The sequence below is a fragment of the Colletotrichum chrysophilum genome (assembly GCF_026319265.1).
Source record: "Colletotrichum chrysophilum strain AFK26 chromosome Unknown scaffold_93, whole genome shotgun sequence".
NCBI classification, from domain to species: Eukaryota; Fungi; Ascomycota; class Sordariomycetes; order Glomerellales; family Glomerellaceae; genus Colletotrichum; species Colletotrichum chrysophilum.
The window spans coordinates 51,615-72,162 of NW_026517380.1; the positions used below are offsets into that span (position 1 = coordinate 51,615).

Below are 20,548 nucleotides of genomic sequence, written 5' to 3' on the forward strand. Positions count from 1 at the left end.
TGAGATTCCGCGCACTTTTTACCCTTTTAAGCGTATGAGGTAGCAAAAACCCGACACCAAAACGTCACACATTTCCAAGGACGCGGAGTAGTCCTGAAAATAGATGAGGCTTTCCGGGCGGATACTGACGTCGGAAAGATCTGCCGTGATCTCTTCTTTTCCGATCAAAGCCAACTCTAAAGAGAGTTGTACGGTCGGCGTTGCTTGAATTAGCCAAACAGGAATGGCTGGAGGGGCAGAATTCCTGCTCTCCAGAGTCTAGACAGGCGCCCGGCAGCAGACGAAAAGTCTGGCAATTCAACAGCCTTTAGACTGAAGGAAGTCAGAAGCCAAACCACAGGTTTGGTGCTTGGCATCGTCGTTACAGCTGATGTCAATCTCGTGTTTGAAAACTCAATCTGAACTATCAGGTAAGCTTGCCACGAGACCGTCGTCGCAACCTGTGCCGGCGACTTTGCGCGGCAGCGCCAGGCCGGGAACCCTCGGCGTTCTGCCCGCCCCGTTTCCCCCAATTTTCCCCCGCACTCAAAAGCTTGCCTGGCGCGCTGAATCTGGATAAAAAAGAGCGAAAGCCCACGGGATGCACGGTGGACGCCTCCCACCGGCAGACCGATTTACAGCCCGTTTTCTCTTGCCATTCAACACAAACCCCCCACCAAACGCGTGTATCCCGCGCACTCCGCAAGCCGTGTTTTCATCCCGCCGGATGAGATCACTGATCAATCTGGGGTTGTCTCAATGCCCGCTCCAGGGGCCGTGAGGAGGCGGGGCTGCGAGAGCTGTCGTGCAAGGTAAGTCTTTCCGCGCGCTTGAGGGTGTTGAGGCAATCCGCGGAGGGAAGCCTCCGTTTGGATGAACCAGACGCCACAGTCAGCCCTACCAACTTCCCCATGTTTGCTGATATGAGTCCGGTTGTTACACAGGCATATTAAATGTGAGTAGTGGGGTTAACACCCATCATCTGAATGGTTCCCGAGTGCTTGGTTAACCGTGACGGCTTGATGATGCAGGCGACAAAGGAGACCCGTGTGGTCAGTGTGTTAGTAAAGGGAGGTCATGTGTCCGAGCTACTAAGCTCAAGTTCAGACACATAACTGTCACTGGGTATGTCCATTTCTAGTAGAAAAGAAAACATCTTGGTTGCTGACAGTATGGGAACTCCAGTGATGGTGACGGAAACCGTGGCGAACCTCAATACGAGTTTTCCGAGACACAAAAGTGGTGTAAGATCAATAGCAAGAGAATACGCTTCATCGACGAGACAACAGATATCAACAGCATTCACAACGACGACTACGATTCAGACGAGGACATCGTTTCTGAAGAAGAACCAGCATTGCCAAGTCCACCGAAAGCGAACCAGCGACGAAGGAGGGAAAGTTCAAACAGAGTTGCCTGGGCACCCTTCAGCGATGTTAGGAATTCAAACCTCAATCCTTCAGGGCCTGAAGAGGGTAGTCCTCTTCCCATCGAGCGAGACATTCCATATCCCTTGACCAAGCTTCCCGCTCTTCACCCGCATGCTCCATACGACAGTCCAGATTCTGCAGGACAGGCCTCTTTGGATGATCTGCCTCGTACGGTCTCTCCGGTGCCACGAAGCCAGCTGTCTGGGCCCATCGGATCCATCAGTTCCATCGGTAGCAATAGTGTGAGCGAGGACCCAAGTCTTCCCGAACCTCAACGATCCTTCCATTCATCCAACTTTCCGCTCAAAGATCACCGAGAGGCGAACTTGGTACGATACTTTCTCGAATTCATCGCGCCCCCCTTCGACTATGGAGATCCACACCATCGGTTCACGACCGTGCTGCCACAGCATGCTGCCATCAGTCCGTTGCTGCTGAACGCCATTCTAGCGATCGCGGCGAAGTCAAGAGATGAGGAAGAGACGCTGGCATTCTTCGACAAACCAGCCGAGCACTATTATGCGGTAGCTTTGAACTTGCTGAGCCCGGTGTTGATCGATCACAGCGCGGAGGTAGACGACCTGCACGTAACTGCGGCGGTTCTCCTCCGACTCTACAACAGCATAAGCGGTGAGCGCCCGACAAGTAACTTGACATGAACGCGGTCGAAGCGTACTGACTCTGTCTTTAGAACTTGACCTGGCCTCTCTCGACAAACCTTTGGTAGATCATAGCACAATCTGGGAGTTTCTCACGTCGCGCGCCAACTTCACCACGAAGGGTAGTCTCTCAGAAGCGGCATTCTCAGGTTGGCTGCGGCTTGAGATCTGGCGCTCAGTGATGCAACAAGAAACCCTCGAGTTCCGGTTGGACCATCTTGACCTTGACCGCTCCCTCCAGCCTGCAGACGACGAGACATGGGCTTGGAGAATGATCTTACACACAATTGATATCATCGGGTACTGCTTCGGCGACGAAACGAACTCTGCAGTATACGAGAAGCTCTCAAACTACGCAGCTCAGTGGATGAAAGCAGCCCCAGAAACTTTCCTCCCCATATTTGTTGAGAACCCTCCTAACGAGGGCGTCTTCCCTGAGATACTCCTCATCAATGACTCTGTTGTCGTCGGGCTGCAGTTCTACCACCTCAATCGGATACTGTTGACAGCACACAACCCGAACGTGCCACGGCTGGGAAAGAACCTCAAGTTGGCGGCTCAGACACTAGACGTTGGTTTTCTCTCTTTCATCACGTACCCCGACATCGGCATGCTAAACTTTGGTGCCCTTGTCCAGAACGAAATCATCAACGACATCAAAATCATGTGCGGCATTGCAGAGTCACATGGGAGAAGCACGCCGGCGCACATGTAAGTTTCGATCTTCCTTTCCGGCGTCGCCGAAGGCCGCTGAATAACACGGAGATCCCTCCCCCGGTCGTAGAATTGCGTGTATGGGTATCGCCCTGGCCGGCGACAGATTCAGATCGTACCCCGAACAAGAAGCGCTGTGCCAGGTGTTCTCCTCGACGGCGGAGGCCTATGCCTGGGACACCGCTCTCATGTAAGTTTTACCGCAGCTGGGACTCGGTGATTTGATATTCGACAAGGCACTGAACTCTAAAGGACGTTATCTGACTGGAATGGCACCGATATTAGTTTGCAGCATCTGAAGGACGCATGGGGTTGGCCGGAAGACATGGTAGCTGAACCCACCTAAAATTTCGCTCGCTGCATAGCCCCCAGGTGGAGAGGGGAAGACGCATGCAGGCCCGGTCACCATACCACGAGTGCTATGCAATCGACTTAATTCCTGCGATATATGTGTTAAAAGTGTTTATATCGCTGGAGAAAACGAATCCTTCAGACGAAGGCGTTGCGCACAAGTAGCTTCCATACCAACGCTTTGTCCATCACTTAGGGGGGCAATGCTACACGCGGATGGCAACGTTGTAGAACACCGACACATAGTTGCGCGACTGCGGATTGAAGACATCCGCGTTACTCGAAATGAAGCAGAGTTTCTGCCAATCTGTTTGACTTTCAACTACCGACATGCCAAGACGCTCCAACGACGATGGCCAGAAAGGCTGGTTGCCCTATCTCTGTCTCTTTTTCACCGCCTAAAGATAATCTCAAAGTTTCACAAGGCTGCTTGCACCTCATTGCCCGTCTCGGCTTGAGTGAAACACTGTCAGTCCCTGGTTGGTCGATCACTAACGGCGCGATGTTGCATTGGCAGGAACAGGTTCGTCACTCGCCAGGCACGTGAAGTCGCATTCTGGACCTGTAAAACAGAAAGAGACAGTGTTGATCTTGGTCGCTTTCGGTCGTTTTTCGGTGATGACAGCCCGGCATCTCCCTGCATCTGTAATTGTCAGAGCTCCAGTTCGTCCTGAACGGGGCAGGCCAAGAGTAACATCACTCCACCCTCTCCGCGAAATGCGTAACCGCATCTCCATCTGCTGCAGGCAGAAATTAGGAAAACCTTCAGGAGGTCTCTGCGATCAGAGAGGGGCCGTGCAGACGCAGTTCGCCCCCAAGTTGCAAGCCGCGCATTGATTCGTATTTCGCCCGTGCTGGTGATGGGTCTCTCGTGGGTTCCGGGATGAAGGGGGCCTATTTCCGGACCCATCAAATGATGCCAAGAGGGACTATCCGCTGCCCGTGTGTCATCTGGGTGGCCCCATAGATGGCCCCCAAGGCCCGTAGATGGGAAACCTCCGAGCAGTTCTTTGTGTGGGCGGGAAAGGAAGAGAGAGAGAGATAGGGCAAGGGTGGGTATCTAGCACATGAAGATTTTCCCTTTTGACAGTTTGCCCAACCTCTTCAAGGATTTGCGGGGGATAATGCAGACTATGATCTTCTAGGACACCGAACCTAGACAGATGTGCAATGTAGCACGAAAGTGACCTGTCACTGCTATTCTCCGAGCACATCGCAATTTTCCGAAGCTTGCGCTCAGAATGGCAGGGTTTCACAAAGTCCCTTTTTGCGTGTGTCTTCGCCATCACCCACTTCAGGCTTGCATTCGCTTGTTGGTCAAATCTCACCATGTGGCGACACTAGACACGCGAGGAGTGCTTAGCGCGACGGAGCTCAACCCGTATCAAGTTTCTGTCGCCGCCGTTCCCCTGAACGAGGCATGTCGTACACGAAATTGCTGTTTGACACCCCAGAAGTTCGCCCACTTTGTGCCTCTGCGTGGGCAGACTATTTCCTCTCAAGTCTTCTTGTCTCACGAACTGCATTGCAAATCACACGCACTTGCGTCGACACTTGCGATCGCACCAAATGGCGAGCTTGTCTCAGGTCTTCCAGTCCACTGGGTGCACGAACAAAAGATTGGGTCGTGGACTCGTCCGGGCCGTGGTCTCCCACACAAGACTGAGGGCCGGAACGGATCTCTTTTGTCAGAGGCGTGCCGGTCTCGGGACAAGCCGTAGATCTATCTGTCTGCCCCTGAGGAGGAGAAAGCCCTTGAAGGCCCTCCCCAAAGGCGGCCCAGAAGAGTCAGGTCCGTTGTCGCTGATCTATTGGAATTACTCGCTGGGCTTCATCGTCTCGCTTCCACGGCTCCCTCCTCCTAGCCCCGGGCGCGATCGACAGGAGCAACAATTTGTCGTACAGACGGCAGTTGTCTAAGAACATGGTCACCCAGGCTAAACACGAAGGGAGCCCTGCCAACTCTCCCTGCACGGCCACGTTCCGGACGTGGCGCCCAGTGGGGGAATGTCGATTTTGTTCTAGCGTTTCCTTCGAGAAAACCAACGCCGTCGTCAGATCATTGGTCAGCCACAAACGTCTGTCCGCCGGACGTCCTTTCCGGAGCGGGACTGATTGGGGTGCCCTAGCATAGTGCGGCTTGTGCGGATGTGGCATCTCTCCCGTCCCTCCCCTTCCGCCCGAGACGTTTGCCGGATTCGGGCATTCTGCAGCAACCTGCCCCCCCTCTCCCAACGCTCAACACGCTAGTGTTCTCCAAGGTGAGTGCAGTTGCTGCAGCGAAGGAGCTCCATCGAATGGACCAAGCTACTTAGTCTGACGCCTTATGAAGAGGCCCTGCCTTGTTGCAACACACTACTACGTAAGGAATATCAACCTCCCAGGTGGAGAGAGATGGTTAAAACGGCAAACGCCGAGCCTGTCAGGAGTGATGGAGCAGGCAGGCGGACGATCTCACATTGATGGGCCAGAAGAACGTCAGGCTGGGGGTCCGCAAATGGAAACACTGCACGTCCAACACCCTTGCTGGCCCGTTCTAGTGCCCTTGTGGACGGGAATTGGTCAAGATTGAGGGAGAGAGACTTGGCAGCTGCCAGATGTCATTCTTCAATGAATATAAGAACGCATGACCCAGATCGCACTACCCCATCCTCCCCATAACCTTGCTTTCTTTGGTAGTGGAATGGGAGGGTCTTTTACTTTGGGGATCACCCCAGTCAACAAATCGCACACATGGCACCCATGGCTGAGAAGATTGAGAATCGAGGACCGGAGCTTCTAGGCGTCAACGTTTTCTTCGTCACGACGGCAATCATCGCCACGGCGCTGCGATGTTATGTGAGGATAGGGTTGGTGAAGGCTTTTGGGCGAGATGACTGGCTCATGGTGTTGGCTTTGGTATGGAAAGCGTGGTCGTCTTTTTGGTGGCTAGGATTGCTGACTTTTGATAGGTTTTCTTCATCTGTTACTCTTCGTTTTCGATTGCGGGTGTTCACTATGGCACCGGCCGTCACTTCAAGGACCTCACGCAGGACCAGATCCACAACGCGATGGAGGTAAGGGCTTCTGGTTGCGATTCGGGGTCGTCCGTAGGACAGAGCTAACAGAACTCCCAGCGCTGGTGGTACTGCTACCTCTTCTACGCCCTCAGCATGATCACATCGAAGATGTCCATCGCCTACTTCCTTCTCCGTATCGCGACGAAAAAGGTCCATATCTGGATCATCTACTGCGCCATGATTTTCACCGTCCTCGCCGGAGTTGTTTTCTTCTTCGTCTCCATGTTCCAATGTCTGCCCGTATCTCGTTTCTGGAACAAGGACATTCCGGGAACTTGCATCGACGTCAACGTGGTTATCGGACTCGCCTACCTGTACAGCGCCTTCAGTGTTATTTCCGACATGACATTCGCCATTCTCCCAGGTTTCCTCGTTTGGAGTCTGCAGCTCAAGACACGGGCCAAGTTGGCGTTGATTCCGTTGCTGGTTATGGGTTGCGTGTATGTTGCATCCCCGCCCTGATATGCCTCATTTGGATACTGACAATCTTGGCAGGGCAAGCTCCGCAGTTATCGTCCGGTTCGGTTATCTCATGAACTTGAAGGACCCAGACTTCCTATGTAGGTTGCCATGATTCATGAACATCCCCCACTCGTAAGGCTGATTACTGACTCGTGATACTTGTAGGGGCCACACTCGACACTGCCATCTGGTCCTCAGTTGAACAGGGCCTGGCCATCACCGCCGGCAGTCTGGCAACCATCCGCCCTCTTCTCAAGCTCGTCGGCTACAAGCTCGGCATGACCACCGACCCATCACGACTCCGGATGACGGACGACGTCGCTCGTCGGCCCTCCGCCTTCATGAACACGAGTCAGCATCTCAAGAGTGGCCAGGGCAAGGAGGCCCAGGAGGACGCCTACGGCATGTCCATCATCCCGTGCAAGTGCTGCGGCAACTTCAAGTGCGACAAGAGGAACAGCGGAGCGTCGAGCGCGAGCAAGAGCAAGAGGAGGTCAAGCCTCGGGTTTCCGTCACGGATGAAAAAGGATGAGCCGCACGCTCTAGCCAACGTGAAGTCAGTCAGCGAGAGCGAAGAGGAGCTGAACGCGGGCAGGGTGAGAGGGGACTCCCACGCCCATGATACGCAGGGAGTGGTACCCAAAAGTTTCATGTCCTGAATTTTGAACCAAACAAGTTTTCAATAAGGGTTGTATAACACACACCAACATGAGCAAAGCGTGCATCACACTCGTTTTTTACCTGTTTCTTTTGCATGTCATAGCGTATAACCTGATTAGTCGATATATCCGCGCCGTTATGCGGCTGTATAACGGACTTGACTAATGTCCTAATTCATAATCAAAGCAGCTTTTGAAGAAAAAGGCACAGCCAACTAGTTCTCATCCGGCGTGAATCCCGACGTATTTGTCTCGGTTAGGTGAAAGAGCTGTTGCGGCTACAGCAGAGTCCGTCACAGTAGCACCCGCAACCCAATAGTCTGTGGCGTTCTTAGGTTGCAGTAGCCGAAGACATCGCAGCAGTCGGGTACAGACATCGCTTAGAGTCATCGCAACCTTCCGTATGTGGCGCTTGACTTGCCTCTTCTGCACTATCCTTATCACTATCACTGTTACTTGCATCTTTAAGCGATGGAAACCCAGCAGACTCTGTCAACAGATGGGCCACAGACGGTCACCGAATGGGTTGAGGAGCACAAACAGGCAAAGCAATAATCGGATGGCGAAACTCCTCGTGGGTATTGTATTAAATCAAATGAGTGAACAAAAGAAGGCCTATCTACACGAACGCAACAGTTTCGCTCTTCCTCTCCAATATGCTAGTCTTTATGCGGCTAAAATTCCATGTCATTGAAGTCCTTGGTGCTTGTTCTTTACTCGTTCTGGCTGAGGATGACGTCCGCGGCCTTCTCGCCGACCATGTAAGTGGAAACGGCGGTGAAGGTACCAGGGATGCGAGGGTAGACGGAAGCATCCACAACTCTGAGACCCGCGACGCCGCGGACCCTGAAACTGGAGTCCAGGACAGCCATGGCGTCGTCGTCGGCGCCGATGGGGCAGGTGGAAGAGGCGTGGTGGCCCCAGGCAGCGTCCTTGACGTACTGCTTGACAGCATCGACACCGACGACGTCGGCGCCGGGCAGCTCCTCGGTGATAGGGACGAGCTGGCGAGTGAAAGCGTCACGGGCGAGCTCGACGGCCTCGGCCATGGCCTGAAGGTCAGCATCGTAGTCGCCGACGCCGGAGTCGAAGTAGTTGTAGAGGATGTCAGGCATGTCGAGGGGATCGGCGGAGCGGAGGGTGACGGCGCCGGCGGTGTTTCTGGGGTGAGACTTGAGGATGGCCCAGGTGAAGAAGTCGTGGTTGACGGTGGCGTTGTAGCTGTACTCGGGGAAGTAGCCGCGGAAGTTGACGGGGCCGCCGAACGTGAAGACATCCCACTCGTTGTTCTCGGTGGTGGTGGACTTGTAGAACATGGTGGCAGCCAGGCCGGGAGAGCTGTAGAGGCCGTGGTCGCCGAGGATGGGGTTCTCCCAGCGGGTGATGCAGGGGTCGTCCTGGCCGTAGAAGCCCCAGGTGCAGCCGTCGAGAGCAGTGAAGTTGGTGGGAGTGCGGCCCTGGACGGAGATCTCGTAGTGGTCCTGGAGGTTGGTGCCAACACCGGGGAGGTCCTTGACGACGGTGATGTTAAACTTCTCGAGCTCCTCCTTGGGGCCGACACCGCTGAGCTTCAGGATCTGGGGAGAGTTGTAGGTTCCTCCGGAGATGATGATCTCCTTGGAAGCGGTGGCAGAGCCCTGGACACCCTCGCCGGCGTTGCGGGAGCGAGGGCTGGCGCGGTAGAGGTACTGGCCGTCGAGGAACTCAACGCCGGTGGCCTTGGGGGGAGTGACATCGGTGTCGAAGACAACCTTGGTGACGTGGCAGTTCAGACGGACATCGAGAGGGTACTTCTGGGTGCCGTCGGCGTTCTTGGCGTCACGGACAGCAACGACAAACTCGCGAGAGCCAGTGCGGTGGGCCTCGTTGGTGGAGATGGGGATCTGGTTGTAGCCGATGGAGGTGTCTCTGGTGTCGGAGGCGGAGTTGGCATCACCGGCAATGAGAGTGGCGAGGTTGATGATGGAGTCGGTCAGGTTGCCCAGGGCGAAAGCACCGCCGGTAAGCAGGCTGAGAAGCTGGGGGTCCTCGAGAACGATGCTGAGAGGCGCAGTCTCGGTGGTGAGCCAGCCGTCGTAGCCGTGGCCCTCCTGGGCGGGCAGAAGGTACTGGTTCTTCTCCATGCGCTCGAAGTAGGTGCGCATGTTGGCCGCGGACCAAGAGTCGTCGCCGGTGATCTCGGCGATGTGCTCAAAGTCGGAGTTGTGAGGGTAGACGGCGATGAGGGCGTTGTGAGCAGTGCAGCCTCCGAGAGTTCCAGCGCGAGGGTACAGAGTGCCCTTCATCGTGGAACCCTCGGGCGGGCTGAGACCGGTGTAGACGCTGCCATCGGGAGTGTCGTAGGAGGTCTTGAAGTCACGGGCCTGCTGGGTGTCGTCGGCGTAGTGACGGACGAAGAAGTCCCAGGACATGGCATCATCCTCGGTGACCTTGGCGTTGTAGGCCGGGATGGTGTAGTTCTCGTTCGCCGACTGGTCATCACCGGCCTCGATGAGGAGGGTCTTCTTGCCAGCGAGGGCGAGGCGGGCCGCGAGAGGGCCACCACCGGCACCGGAGCCGACGACGATGTACTCGTAGCCGGTCAGGTCCTCTGCCGAGACCACGGTAGAAGAGGCGGCCAGAAGGCCGAAAAAGTGCGAGAACCTCATTGTGAAGAAGGCTTTCTTGGCGACGGTCCCTGGTAGCGAATGGTCAGAATGCGACGTCGAAACGTGGGAGCATGGCTCGGGGTGGTGATATGCTGAAGACTTACCTGGTGTGTAAGGAGTGAAAAGGAATGTCTACCTGGTTGTTCTAGCTTCCATCTCCAAGCCGGCTCATCGTGGGATGGTCGGACTTTATACGCCATGATCGACAACACACATGCGCGCAAATTGCGATTGTCTGCCTCCCTAGAATCGAAGCTTCGTTGCAACCCTTCCACGCCGTCGATGGCCACAACAGAAGACGCAGCCCCTTGTCGAGGCGTCCACATCGAGGCCTACTTCCGTCAACCGCGTTATCCGACCATGCAGTCCGGGCTCAGTTCCGCGTCTTCTCCGCGTGGCGTCCGGGGTCGGCCCGCTAAGATGCAGGTGGTGACCATTCGCCTGCGGAATTCTTCATCAAGATGGGGATGACGACATCTGGAAGGTGTCGTATAACATTGGCATCGCCTCTTCCCTTGCTGTAATTCAGGGGACAATCCAATGCGTAAAGGGGGGTATCTCGTGCGGGGTGCAGAGTGTCCTCGCTGCAACACCGAATGGGACTACTGCCAAGTGCTTACACCTCGGTGTGAAGATGACTTGCTTGATTTGGTTGATTTGCTGTTGGTGATCACTTACAACTCAGAGATGTGGTGTTGCATTCTTGAGTCAACTGGATCATCCGATGTCTTTCGTCCGTGAAGTTGAGTTTAGATTCGCATTCGCCCAGAGAGACACCCATCATCTGATGCGATTACAGTTCAGTAGACTCAGCGGGATCACCCTTCGCCGAAAGGACGACCCATGTTCCGGATGCCTGCAACCTCGGAGATTCAACGACAGGGCCCAGAATGCGTGGCAAGCGTGGAGGGCCCCCCTCATGGTGATCTTCAGTTTTTGACGACTTGCCGAGCTGTCTAGGCTGCCCCGTCTTGCCTTTTCAGTGTTGGCGGTCCACTAGTTTCGTCTTAGTGCTGGCCCCTCGCACTCCCTGGTCGCGAGGTTCGAGCGCCAAAATACGACCGCAGCCCTGATATTTGGTCACAGCTCCCCGCACATCAGTTGCGAAGCCCGTTCGTCTTGTTCGTTTGCGACATGGGTTTTCTCTCCATCCTGTCCACAAAGGCCATTCAAGCCGAGGCTAAACATGGGGCTTCAAAACTTCCCGACTTGATGCTCAACTGTCAGAGCGGACGAACAAGCCAATTCGAGAAGCTGCCCCGAACCTGAACGCCTGATAGCTGTCAGATTTCAACTCTCGCCGGTATCCCCGGGCTCTGTCTTCCAACGGTCGCTAGTCTCATTCAGCCCTTTTTCATGTGATTACGTGTATCTGTTGGGGATTTTAGAATTGCGTCCTGCATTGCATGCGCGCATCTCAATACGACGGGATCTCAGCTGAAGCTCTGTCAGAAATCGAAAACCAACTCCTTTTTCGATGTCCTCTTTCAGCTTTGACGGAAAGGGGCTGGACGTCAGTGCAGCCATGCGCCGGTTGCCAAGTGAGGAGTGTTGCGGCTCTGAGCCACGTTTTCGCATTGACGCCCAATTTTGATGTTCCGAGTTGCTCGCGTTGCCAGTTGACAAGACAAGAGCCAGCAGAATGGCCCGAATGTAATCAGAGATGCTTCTTTGCGATGGCCCTACAGAGCGCCACAGAGGGCGCTAATAGATTGCTAAAGTGGCTCTGCGGCCGGCGATTTTGTAGCCGAGTCAAGTCGTCTACAGAGGCTCCACGAAAGCTCAAGCACTGTAATTAAGCTTAACTGACTCGATTCCGGTACCATTTGTTTCTGTTTGACGGCATGCGCAATCGCTGCTGTCTGCAATTGTGTTTGGGGTGATGTCTCTGAAGACTCGTTCTGTGTATCGGTCTGCTGTAGAAGCTCAACCGCGGAATTGCCCATTTGCAACTGTCTGTGCTCTTCAACATGAATGAAAGAATCCTACATCAGGCTGGGCATCTTCAAATGACAGCGGAACAGTTCCTCTCATCTCCACATCGCTAGGTGAGGCGTTCGGGAGGGAGGCTCCGGCGGCTCATCTGAACTCAGCGATCCATGTCCGCTCTGCCGTCCCACCCGAATTCATCACGAACTCTCCGAAACTCCCCACTCGATCAAGCGAGAGACATAGCCCTAATTGACGCCAGCCACAATATAATCATCTCTGCGGCGCTAACTGTCAACGATTCGGGATACCTCTCGGTCCACAACCAAGCATTCTTAGTGTAGCGGTTATCATCCCAGCCTTCCATTCGAGAGAATCTGATAGCTGGGGACCGGGGTTCGACTCCCCGAGGATGCATTTCCTTTTGCCCTTTTGGTTTTGCTGTATTGTTTGTTGATGAGTTGTTGAGTGCTGGGGGTTGCATGTGGGTGTGGGTGGTGATTGGAGGTGTGACGCGGCCGCCCACGGAGAAAGACAGTCACCCGACGGTCCGATTGATTTGGAAAGCTCTAAATTTTGAGTCGGCCATTGCCTACTGGCTGGTGCCTTCCAAAAGTAGAACACTGCCCCGCTAGAGCAATATTGACAATGATGATAATAATGACGGAGACGAGCGCCACCATCTAGGGATGACTCACGACGACGCGGAGCGGCGAAGGACGATGATGATAAATGAGTAGAAGAGACAATGACGAGGGACGATGATGGCCAACAACAGGAGACAGCGGCAGAGAAAATGACAGCATATAATGGAATGGGTGATGAGGGACACCGACGACAACGACGACGACAACATTGTAGACGGGAAGAGAACCGTAAAACGAACCTTCCGCTACTTCATGGTAGATGTAAAGCAACGTGACCTACTCAGCATTCATCTTAAAATTATTCAGTTGGAAGAGTTCTAAGCCCAGCAATTGACAGAGAAAAGCGTCATGTGCGCACTTGACATCAGGGTGATCATCAATATCATGAGCTATTCAAAAGCTAAACTACCACCCCTTCACCTTACCATCCAGCTTACAATTACGTATTATCTCTCCTTCTAAATAGTAAAAGTGCCATTCAGCCTCAAATCGCGACTACTCGCGCCAACCCACACGTCAAACTCTCCCTCGGGCAACCGCCACTGCTGCGCAACAACGTCCCAGAAACTCAGATCCCTTCTCACCAACTTGAACTCCACCGTCGCGCTCGCGCCAGCCTCGAGGTACACCCTCTCAAACCCGCGGAGCTGCCTAATCGGCGTGCCTTCAACGGGAATGCCCACGTACAGCTGCGCGACCTCATGGCCGGCCACATCGCCCGTGTTCTGCACCTGCGCGGTCACAGAGTACACCTCCTCCCACAGCTGCGGGTGGCCGCCCTGCACGGTCGCGACGCCCGCGTCCGGGAGGCCGGCGACGGGACTGCCGACGGGGGCGGAGGCGAGGGCGGAGTAGGCGAAGGTGGTATACGACAGCCCGAAGCCGAACTCGTAGCGGGGGGCGATGTCGTCCTTGTCGAAGGCGCGGTAGTCGATGAAGAGGCCCTCGGTGAAGTCGTCCTGCGGGAAGGGACCGGTCTCGGCGCTGGAGTTGAGCAGGGCGCCGAAGTCTTTCTCGGCGTGCGCGACGGTGTAGGGCAGGCGGCCGCTGGGGTTGACGTCGCCGTAGAGGATGTCGACGAGGGAGTTGCCGGATTCTTGGCCGGGCAGGCCGGCGAAGAGGACGGCTGTGACGTTGGGGTGGTCGACCCAGGCGTCGATGACTCTGGTTCCTGGTTGGTGTTAGTCATGTTCGATGAGTAATTTTGTTAAAGGGGGGCTTACCGGCCGAGTGAAGCACGACAATGGTGTTGGGGCAGTTTGCCGCGACATTGTTGACGAGGTTGTCGCTGAAGTCGTCCTTCAGGCTAGGACGGTCGTATCCCTCGGATGCCCACGCATTGATAAACACAAAGCATGCCTCCGTGTTGACGTACGCCGGGCTTGGGTTCTCAGAGTAAAAGTCCCACTTGACAATACCCCCATCCGCAATGACGCGGTCCTGGATGGCCTGGAAGGGGCTGATCACATACGGCGGGGTAGTGATACCCGAACCGCCGCCGGCAATGATGGTTCCATTGTACGTGTTGATCTCGTCGGTGCCGAAGCCAGGGCCGTAGCTGGTGCTGGCCCACGGGCTCGGGGGCAGGGCGGCGTCGTAGCCATAGACGGTCAGGAACTTGGGGCTCTTCAGGGGAAGAGTGCCGTTCACGTTCTTGACGAGCACAGTTCCGGCGGCACCGATCTCGCGGATGAGGGCCTTGTGTCCGTTCTGCACGTCCACGGGTGCGTGCTTCTGCAGGTTGGAGTAGACTCCGACCGCGGGGTAGTCCGCGCCGTCTTGGCCTGTGTAGTACCACGCAGCCAAGATGCGAGTGGCCATGTCCTCGATTCTCTCATGTGCGACGCTGCCATTGTTGACGGCTTCGACGAGGGAAGCGCCCCAGAAGCCTTCGCTGGGCATCACGAGGTCCAAGCCTGCGTTCGCGCTCGCTACGCCGGAATGCTACAACACCATCAGCACACGATCTACAACTCTCCCAGAAGACAGATAAGGACTTACCTGCGCGCCCCAATCAGACACCAAGAAGCCTTCAAACCCAAGCTCGCCCTTCAACACGCCGTTAATCAGCTTCGAGTTCTGGCAGCCGTACGAGTTGTTGGACCGCTGGTACGAGCACATCACCGACGCCGCGCCCTCGCGGATGGCGTCCATGAAGGGGAACACGTAGAGTTCGTGCAGTGTGCGGTCGTCGACATTGGAGCTCACGGCCTCGCCGAGCCCCGTCTCTGGGTTGCGGCGGTACTCCTGCTCGTTGAGGATCCAGTGCTTTGGGCACGCGATGGTGCCGGCGTCTTGCATACCCTTGGTGATTTCGCCGACGCTGATGGAGGCGAGGTACGGGTCGTTGCTTGTGCCTTCCCAGTTTCGCCCGCCGCGGGCGATGCGGCCGAGGGGCCCGCCGACGGGGCCGAGACCGACATTGATGCCCTGAGATGCTCGTCAATGGGTCTGTGTCTTTGATTGGGATGTTGGTGTTCTTACCTTGCCGCGATACTCGGCACCGAGGGCCTCGCCGTATTGGTAGGATAGGTTGCGGTCGAACGCGGCGCCGAGATGGATGCCAGCTGGGAAAGCAGAGACGAACTCCTGCGCGCGCACGCCGTCCGGTCCGTCTTGAAGGCACAGAGGCTCGATGCCGAGACGGGGGATCGAACCGGTGTTGCCCGTACAGAGACCCGTCCAACCATGGGTGAAGTTGGCGAGCTCCTCAACGGTCATCTGCGTAGTGAGGGCCTTTGCGCGCTGGTAGGCCAACGCCCAGGCATCATTCGTAGTACCATTTCCCACGGCTACGTGGTCTTAGCACAGGAACTTGCCTTTCTTGAAGGTCGAGGAGAAGATGATCACTCACGAGTGGGATAGACAGGAGGGCTCTGGCCGTAGTAAGGGTCTGTCTCGTTCGTGTACTCGCTCTGGGCGGCGCAGAGTCGAAGACCCCCGAGGGCCGCCACGACGGTTGTAAGCACGGCGTTCACCATGATGACGAGGAGAACTCAATGGCTTGACCTGGAAGAGTGCGCTGCTTGAGCCAACTGCACCAAATTCTCGAGAATCCCAGCTACTTATTACTATTTCCCATGGCTCGGTTCGGGAGAAGACTCAACGAACGGCCGCCCTCTAGTCCCCCGCTCCGCTGCAACTTCAATTCTCTAGGCGCATACGCCGTCGGCCCTTCTCCAGAACCCACCCAGTCCCATGATCACAGCCAATTTTCCCCAAAGTCCCACCGCGAGGTTCCCAATTCCAGCACTGGAATCCGAGGGGATGAGATCATCGAGGCTGCGAGCCTGCGAAGCCGGCCACTAGGACCAGGCTTTTCGTTAGTAGTCTGTCAATCCGGTAGTAGTTTGTGGGGTAGGTGTCATCCGAACGGTGCGGGGGAGGGGGGGCCAGCAACGCTTCTTTTGGCCCTGGGATGCCCATGGAGGCTCTTCGGCGGTATTCTGGGTGCATTCTGCAGAATAACCATACTGGCAGAGCACGCGGGGAATCGTGGGGAAGGCAACAGGGGTAGTTGAGTGGACTGTCCGGGGAATATCGCATGTCTGTTGGCGTGAGTCGAGGTGATGCCGTGATGTGGGAGTGCGGGGAAGGTCGTAAGATTGGTGGGCTGGTGTTGGTTGGTGACTGGGATTACGACGGGAAATACTTCGGCAAAGATGGGCTGTTTGCTCGTCGTTGGCCCGAGGCTGCAGAGAAGCCTGGATTCGGAGTCATTTAAGCTGGCATCGGCGATGGGGGAGCGGGGTTGATGGAGCTGGGTGGTTAAGTTGACCGCTCTAGGGTTGCGATGAGGGTATATCCGCTCCTTTGGGAGTGGCCCTGGTAGGAAAGTGTCGGTCTAGATTTTCGCCTTCGTTGAATTGATGTTGGGTATTGGTCAGCGACTAAGAATCGCGCGAGGTTGAGGTGGTGTTCACTCCTCGGCAGGAGTCACATCATCATGTTTCGCGAGGAACGGACCGATAACCACGTTGTGTGCCTGTACCGTGGTGATGAAATCTCATCATGGCCAAGTCGGAAAACCCGGATCGCCTTCATTCACAAAGGTGCAGGAGAATCCTCGCCGGGTCGGTCGTATCCCAGCTTCGGATAGGGAGCTGGGTACTTCCCATCGTCATCAGTCACCCAGTTGGGGTAGCCGAGGTCCTGCAGTAGTCGCATATCAGCCATATGTGCGGTTGTTTGGAGGGTTTTACTAACATAGAATGGGTTTCCAGAAGTTCCGGCCCTCTTTAACTCTGTCGCCTCATTCCACCACTCTACCTCGGGCCGGTGACGGCGTTTACACCACATGCACCTGGGATCGATCTCGTCAGGGACGGTCGCGCCACACTTGCACCAGAACTGTTCAAACCAATCAGTATCATGCCATCAAGTAATGGAAATAAAAAAGACTCACAGCGCGATCATGCTGATGATCGTGCAATAGTTTGGTGATGGGCTCGTCTGAATCATCCTCCGCCCAGCCCCCCTCAAACTCGGTGTGCTCGTTGTAATACCGACCGGCCTCCCGGTCAAACTCTCTAGCACATTTCAGACAGATCCAACGAGTGTAGACATTACAGTCACACCTCTCATTCAAATACCTTCCCTTGACTTCCTGCTCCTGCTTCTCGTCGCACGGCGGGCACAAGCACATGACATTGTAAGACTGACAAGGCTCATTGAGATGCGGCCGGCCAAATGAGTAGATAGAGCGGTTTGGCCAGCGCGGGTAGTCCCTGCATTCTTCGCAAATGTTGATGCCGCACCTGACGCACGGCAGTGCGCCGGTCTCGTCGCATTTGAGGTTGAACAACCGCACCTCAATGGGCTCGTCAAAGTCGATTCTGGGCTCTTGCCTGAGTTTGAGCTTCCAGTAGTGGATGCGGTGTGAGCCAGTGAAGTTCTGGCGTCGGGCTAGGCCGCGACCGTCGCAGAGACACGAGCGCTTGAGGCGGTCGAAGATGACGGAGGAGCCGAGGATGGAAGCGTGATTGGAGCGATTTGTGAGAGCGAGGTGGAAGAGATCTAGGGTTGAGACATATTCGGTGAGGCTGGAGAGAATAGGGTAGGAGGAGATGAGGTTTGAGAGGGATGGCGGTTCGTGGGTCATTGTCGAATCTCGGGCTGCGATGAATGGAGACAAGGTAACTATACGTCTTGTACTCGAATACTTTTGCAGCTCTGCGGGCTTCGAGTGGGTGATTTGATCAGGTTGGTTGGTAAATTGATCGTGAAGAAGTGAAGTCGGTCACAAGTGGCGGTGCTGCTGCCTGGTGGCGGAGACATTGCGCATCGTCCCATGTTTCTTGGCGGAGCCACTTGGTAGATCCATGCTTCAGCCTCTGTTGCTCGGATGTGTGGCTTGGCATGGTTAGCAGTGATAAAAAAACATCGGATTATGTGACATCATCTGGGCAGTGGCAGCCAGATCCAGTAATCGGGCCATTGTGGTTGTTATTCTGGCGAGTCGTATCGCACCCATGTTCATTTCGTAAGACAAACTCGACCAAAACTGGCTCGACCCTTTGCATCCATGGATGCTTGATAGAAACATTTGGAGACGAATAATGAGACACAAGAAGCCATTGCCATTTTTTAAGAGCTACATTAGAGGCTGCAATGTTCACAGCCCAGGGAAACGAGTATGCATATCAAGCTGCGAGTAAGGCCTCGGGATGTTAACTCGCATAGGATGACTACCCAAACTTCGCGTTTCACTCACCGTCGAAGGCTTTCCAACTCTACCGAAGCATACGTAAATTTCGTCAACAAATCAAGGGAGATGGGAGAAGTCTTTGATAAGTAGCTTGACGTGACTCAACTTCTGCTATTTCTACCTGGTCGCTATCCGGCACAAATGTTGAGTCAACGGTCAGTCGGACATGCAGAGCTAAAACTTCTGTTCATTTCTTGTTCGTTGCAAGATGAAAGCCAACTGTGGAGGAATGAATAGGAACCTGGAGGCCTAATATCTTGCAGCGTATTTTTCACAGCTGAAGTTTGAGCACGATGAATGTGACCGCGGAAGCGAGTTTCAAATCATCGAACAAAACACATCTATCGATGGTATGATCTGACACATAAATTTCCATCGAGCTTCTAAGGACCTCAAACCGTTTCCATATGAAACACCCCATAATCTCCAAAGCAGCTTGAGCCCGATGCCTTGATTTGTGCAGTCATGCCGGCTGCCCAGTCTGCTTCAAACGGATTCCTTTAGTTGCAATTGCAATATACGCTGGGAACACCAATTAGCCTAGCGAATATGCCAAAACTCAGGGCAAATACACTTACTTGGACTGAGAAACGGAGCAGCTGTCAAAGGTGCCACTCTGTCTCAAACACTACTCCGACGAATCAGCAATGAATCCTACCATGGCTTGGTGGTGTTTGTACTCACGTCTCCAGGGCACCCGCTCTTGCAAGCGTCCTCAGTATCGTACACCCCTCCAGTCCAAGCAAAAACGGCGAGGGGTGAAACGATGAGCAACAGGAGAACGGGAGACTTCATGGTGGATGGATGAGTTGGTCTTTTTTCGAAATCTTTCTAAACTGTGGTCGACAGACAAATGAGGAAAACGAGTTAGTTAATGGTGATAACTACGAAGCCAGGAGGTGCAAAAGCGACGACGGTCCGTCTCATTATATATTCATCGAAAGGAGCTCGTTCTCTGAGAACTCTAGGGCTGTGTTTTCGGACTTGATGTGATTTGCGGGTTCGCGGCGATCAACGAACTATAACACGAGCCAATAAACCTGCTACTGCAACGGAGGCTGTGCTATCCATGTCTTTCTCAGGCTCCCAACCTTTCCCGTCTCTCTGTATAAAACCGAAACTGAAACCTGAAAAGTATGAAACAAGACGATTAAGTCCAGCAAAAGTTCATCCCAATAACATGACAGAAGTTAAATTTATAGGTAACAAGCTGACACCACAAATACAAGCCTAGTAAGGGTTACATGATCATGTCTGAGAACGACGCGGCGTTGATTAATGTCGTATGAGTTGAAAGCTGTTGCAGTTGCAGTGACCGCTGCAACAGGCAACAATAGCAAAAGGCGTATTATCGTGCAGTATATTTGGCGGTGGCATGTGGTTTTCACTTGACTCGTGCTGTGCGGACATGCCGAGCGGGTCGTGGGGATAAAACATGCCTAAGAAACTTAGGAGATATAGGATTTACTACTGTGGCTTCACAACATCAACAAAAGCGAGACCGAACGCTTTTTGATATCGGACTGGGATTGTCTTCGTTTGTCTCGCTTAGACCAACTAAGCGAGCCAAACGTTGCCCCGTGCCAACTCGTGGGAAATAGGCCGCCAGAGGACAACGTGAAGCAGCGCGGCCGTACGACGGCAGTTCCGAGATGCATCGGCCAATCTTCCATGGCAACATTAGCATCTCACCGCATTTCTTTGTTTTGTTGTTGACTTCGGGCAATGAGGGCCAGACGGAGGCGTCGACATGCCGTTGCTGGGGAACCGAGACACTGGAGACTGCATCATCGTCGGTGCTTCAGGATTATCCTGCGGTTAACCCTCACGTCTGACACAAGGCGTAACCCATGTACTTTGATGCGGCTTTTTTGGCTGCGGATGCTCGCCATCAACTCTACTCAAAGAGAACCGAGTGGCCAAAGAAACCCGAGAGGATTTGCGGTCCCCAACAGCAAGGGCCTGATGGCGCGAACAATCACGCAATAAGAAAACTGATGTGATCTCAGCAGAAACCACAAGGCAACGACGCGAAAATCAGGGCATTGAGGAGTTCCCTGTCGGTTCCGATAGACCATTCGACTGGATGAACACCGTCCCGATTTCCCCCCGTCAAAATACCGGCTACCCCGAGACGGGGTCGTGTACGAGTGGAGATGACGGACGCCGGAGACCGAGATCGGTGAACCGGTGCGCTACGACGTTAGAAGATTGATGTGAGCTTGTCCGGGGTTGACCCGTATGGGGTCGCCGGTTTCATTCTTGATATTGTTCTATGGTTCTAATCCTTCGATGGAATGAACA

General features: G+C 54.5%; 5 protein-coding genes and 1 non-coding gene across 6 annotated transcripts; 3 read left to right on the top strand and 3 right to left on the bottom strand.

Moving 5' to 3' along the window:
* Nucleotides 1–965: 965 nt before the first annotated feature.
* On the top strand, nucleotides 966–2,976 carry COL26b_009550 (uncharacterized protein; the record flags this gene model as incomplete). The annotated part of the gene is made up of 4 exons (XM_053182276.1): nucleotides 966–1,039; nucleotides 1,165–2,039; nucleotides 2,101–2,779; nucleotides 2,853–2,976. The coding sequence occupies 4 exons, from the start codon at nucleotides 966–968 to the stop codon at nucleotides 2,974–2,976; spliced, it is 1,752 nt and encodes a 583-aa protein (XP_053033759.1).
* Nucleotides 2,977–5,866: 2,890 nt separating this feature from the next.
* Nucleotides 5,867–7,313, top strand: COL26b_009551 (uncharacterized protein; the record flags this gene model as incomplete). The annotated part of the gene is made up of 5 exons (XM_053182277.1): nucleotides 5,867–6,031; nucleotides 6,085–6,189; nucleotides 6,250–6,632; nucleotides 6,688–6,752; nucleotides 6,820–7,313. 5 exons carry the CDS (start codon nucleotides 5,867–5,869, stop codon nucleotides 7,311–7,313), a joined length of 1,212 nt encoding a protein of 403 aa, XP_053033760.1.
* Nucleotides 7,314–8,026: 713 nt separating this feature from the next.
* On the bottom strand, nucleotides 8,027–9,961 carry COL26b_009552 (uncharacterized protein; the record flags this gene model as incomplete). The annotated part of the gene is made up of 1 exon (XM_053182278.1): nucleotides 8,027–9,961. One exon carries the CDS (start codon nucleotides 9,959–9,961, stop codon nucleotides 8,027–8,029), a length of 1,935 nt encoding a protein of 644 aa, XP_053033761.1.
* Nucleotides 9,962–12,219: 2,258 nt separating this feature from the next.
* On the top strand, nucleotides 12,220–12,307 carry COL26b_009553. The gene has a single exon. It is a non-coding gene; the product is annotated as a tRNA-Gly (tRNA).
* A 688-nt stretch (nucleotides 12,308–12,995) lies between these two features.
* COL26b_009554 (uncharacterized protein) lies at nucleotides 12,996–15,518 on the bottom strand (the record flags this gene model as incomplete). Its single annotated transcript, XM_053182279.1, has 5 exons — nucleotides 12,996–13,708; nucleotides 13,761–14,481; nucleotides 14,539–14,967; nucleotides 15,022–15,329; nucleotides 15,392–15,518. 5 exons carry the CDS (start codon nucleotides 15,516–15,518, stop codon nucleotides 12,996–12,998), a joined length of 2,298 nt encoding a protein of 765 aa, XP_053033762.1.
* Nucleotides 15,519–16,581: 1,063 nt separating this feature from the next.
* On the bottom strand, nucleotides 16,582–17,638 carry COL26b_009555 (uncharacterized protein; the record flags this gene model as incomplete). The annotated part of the gene is made up of 3 exons (XM_053182280.1): nucleotides 16,582–16,689; nucleotides 16,807–16,887; nucleotides 16,943–17,638. 3 exons carry the CDS (start codon nucleotides 17,636–17,638, stop codon nucleotides 16,582–16,584), a joined length of 885 nt encoding a protein of 294 aa, XP_053033763.1.
* Nucleotides 17,639–20,548: the final 2,910 nt, after the last annotated feature.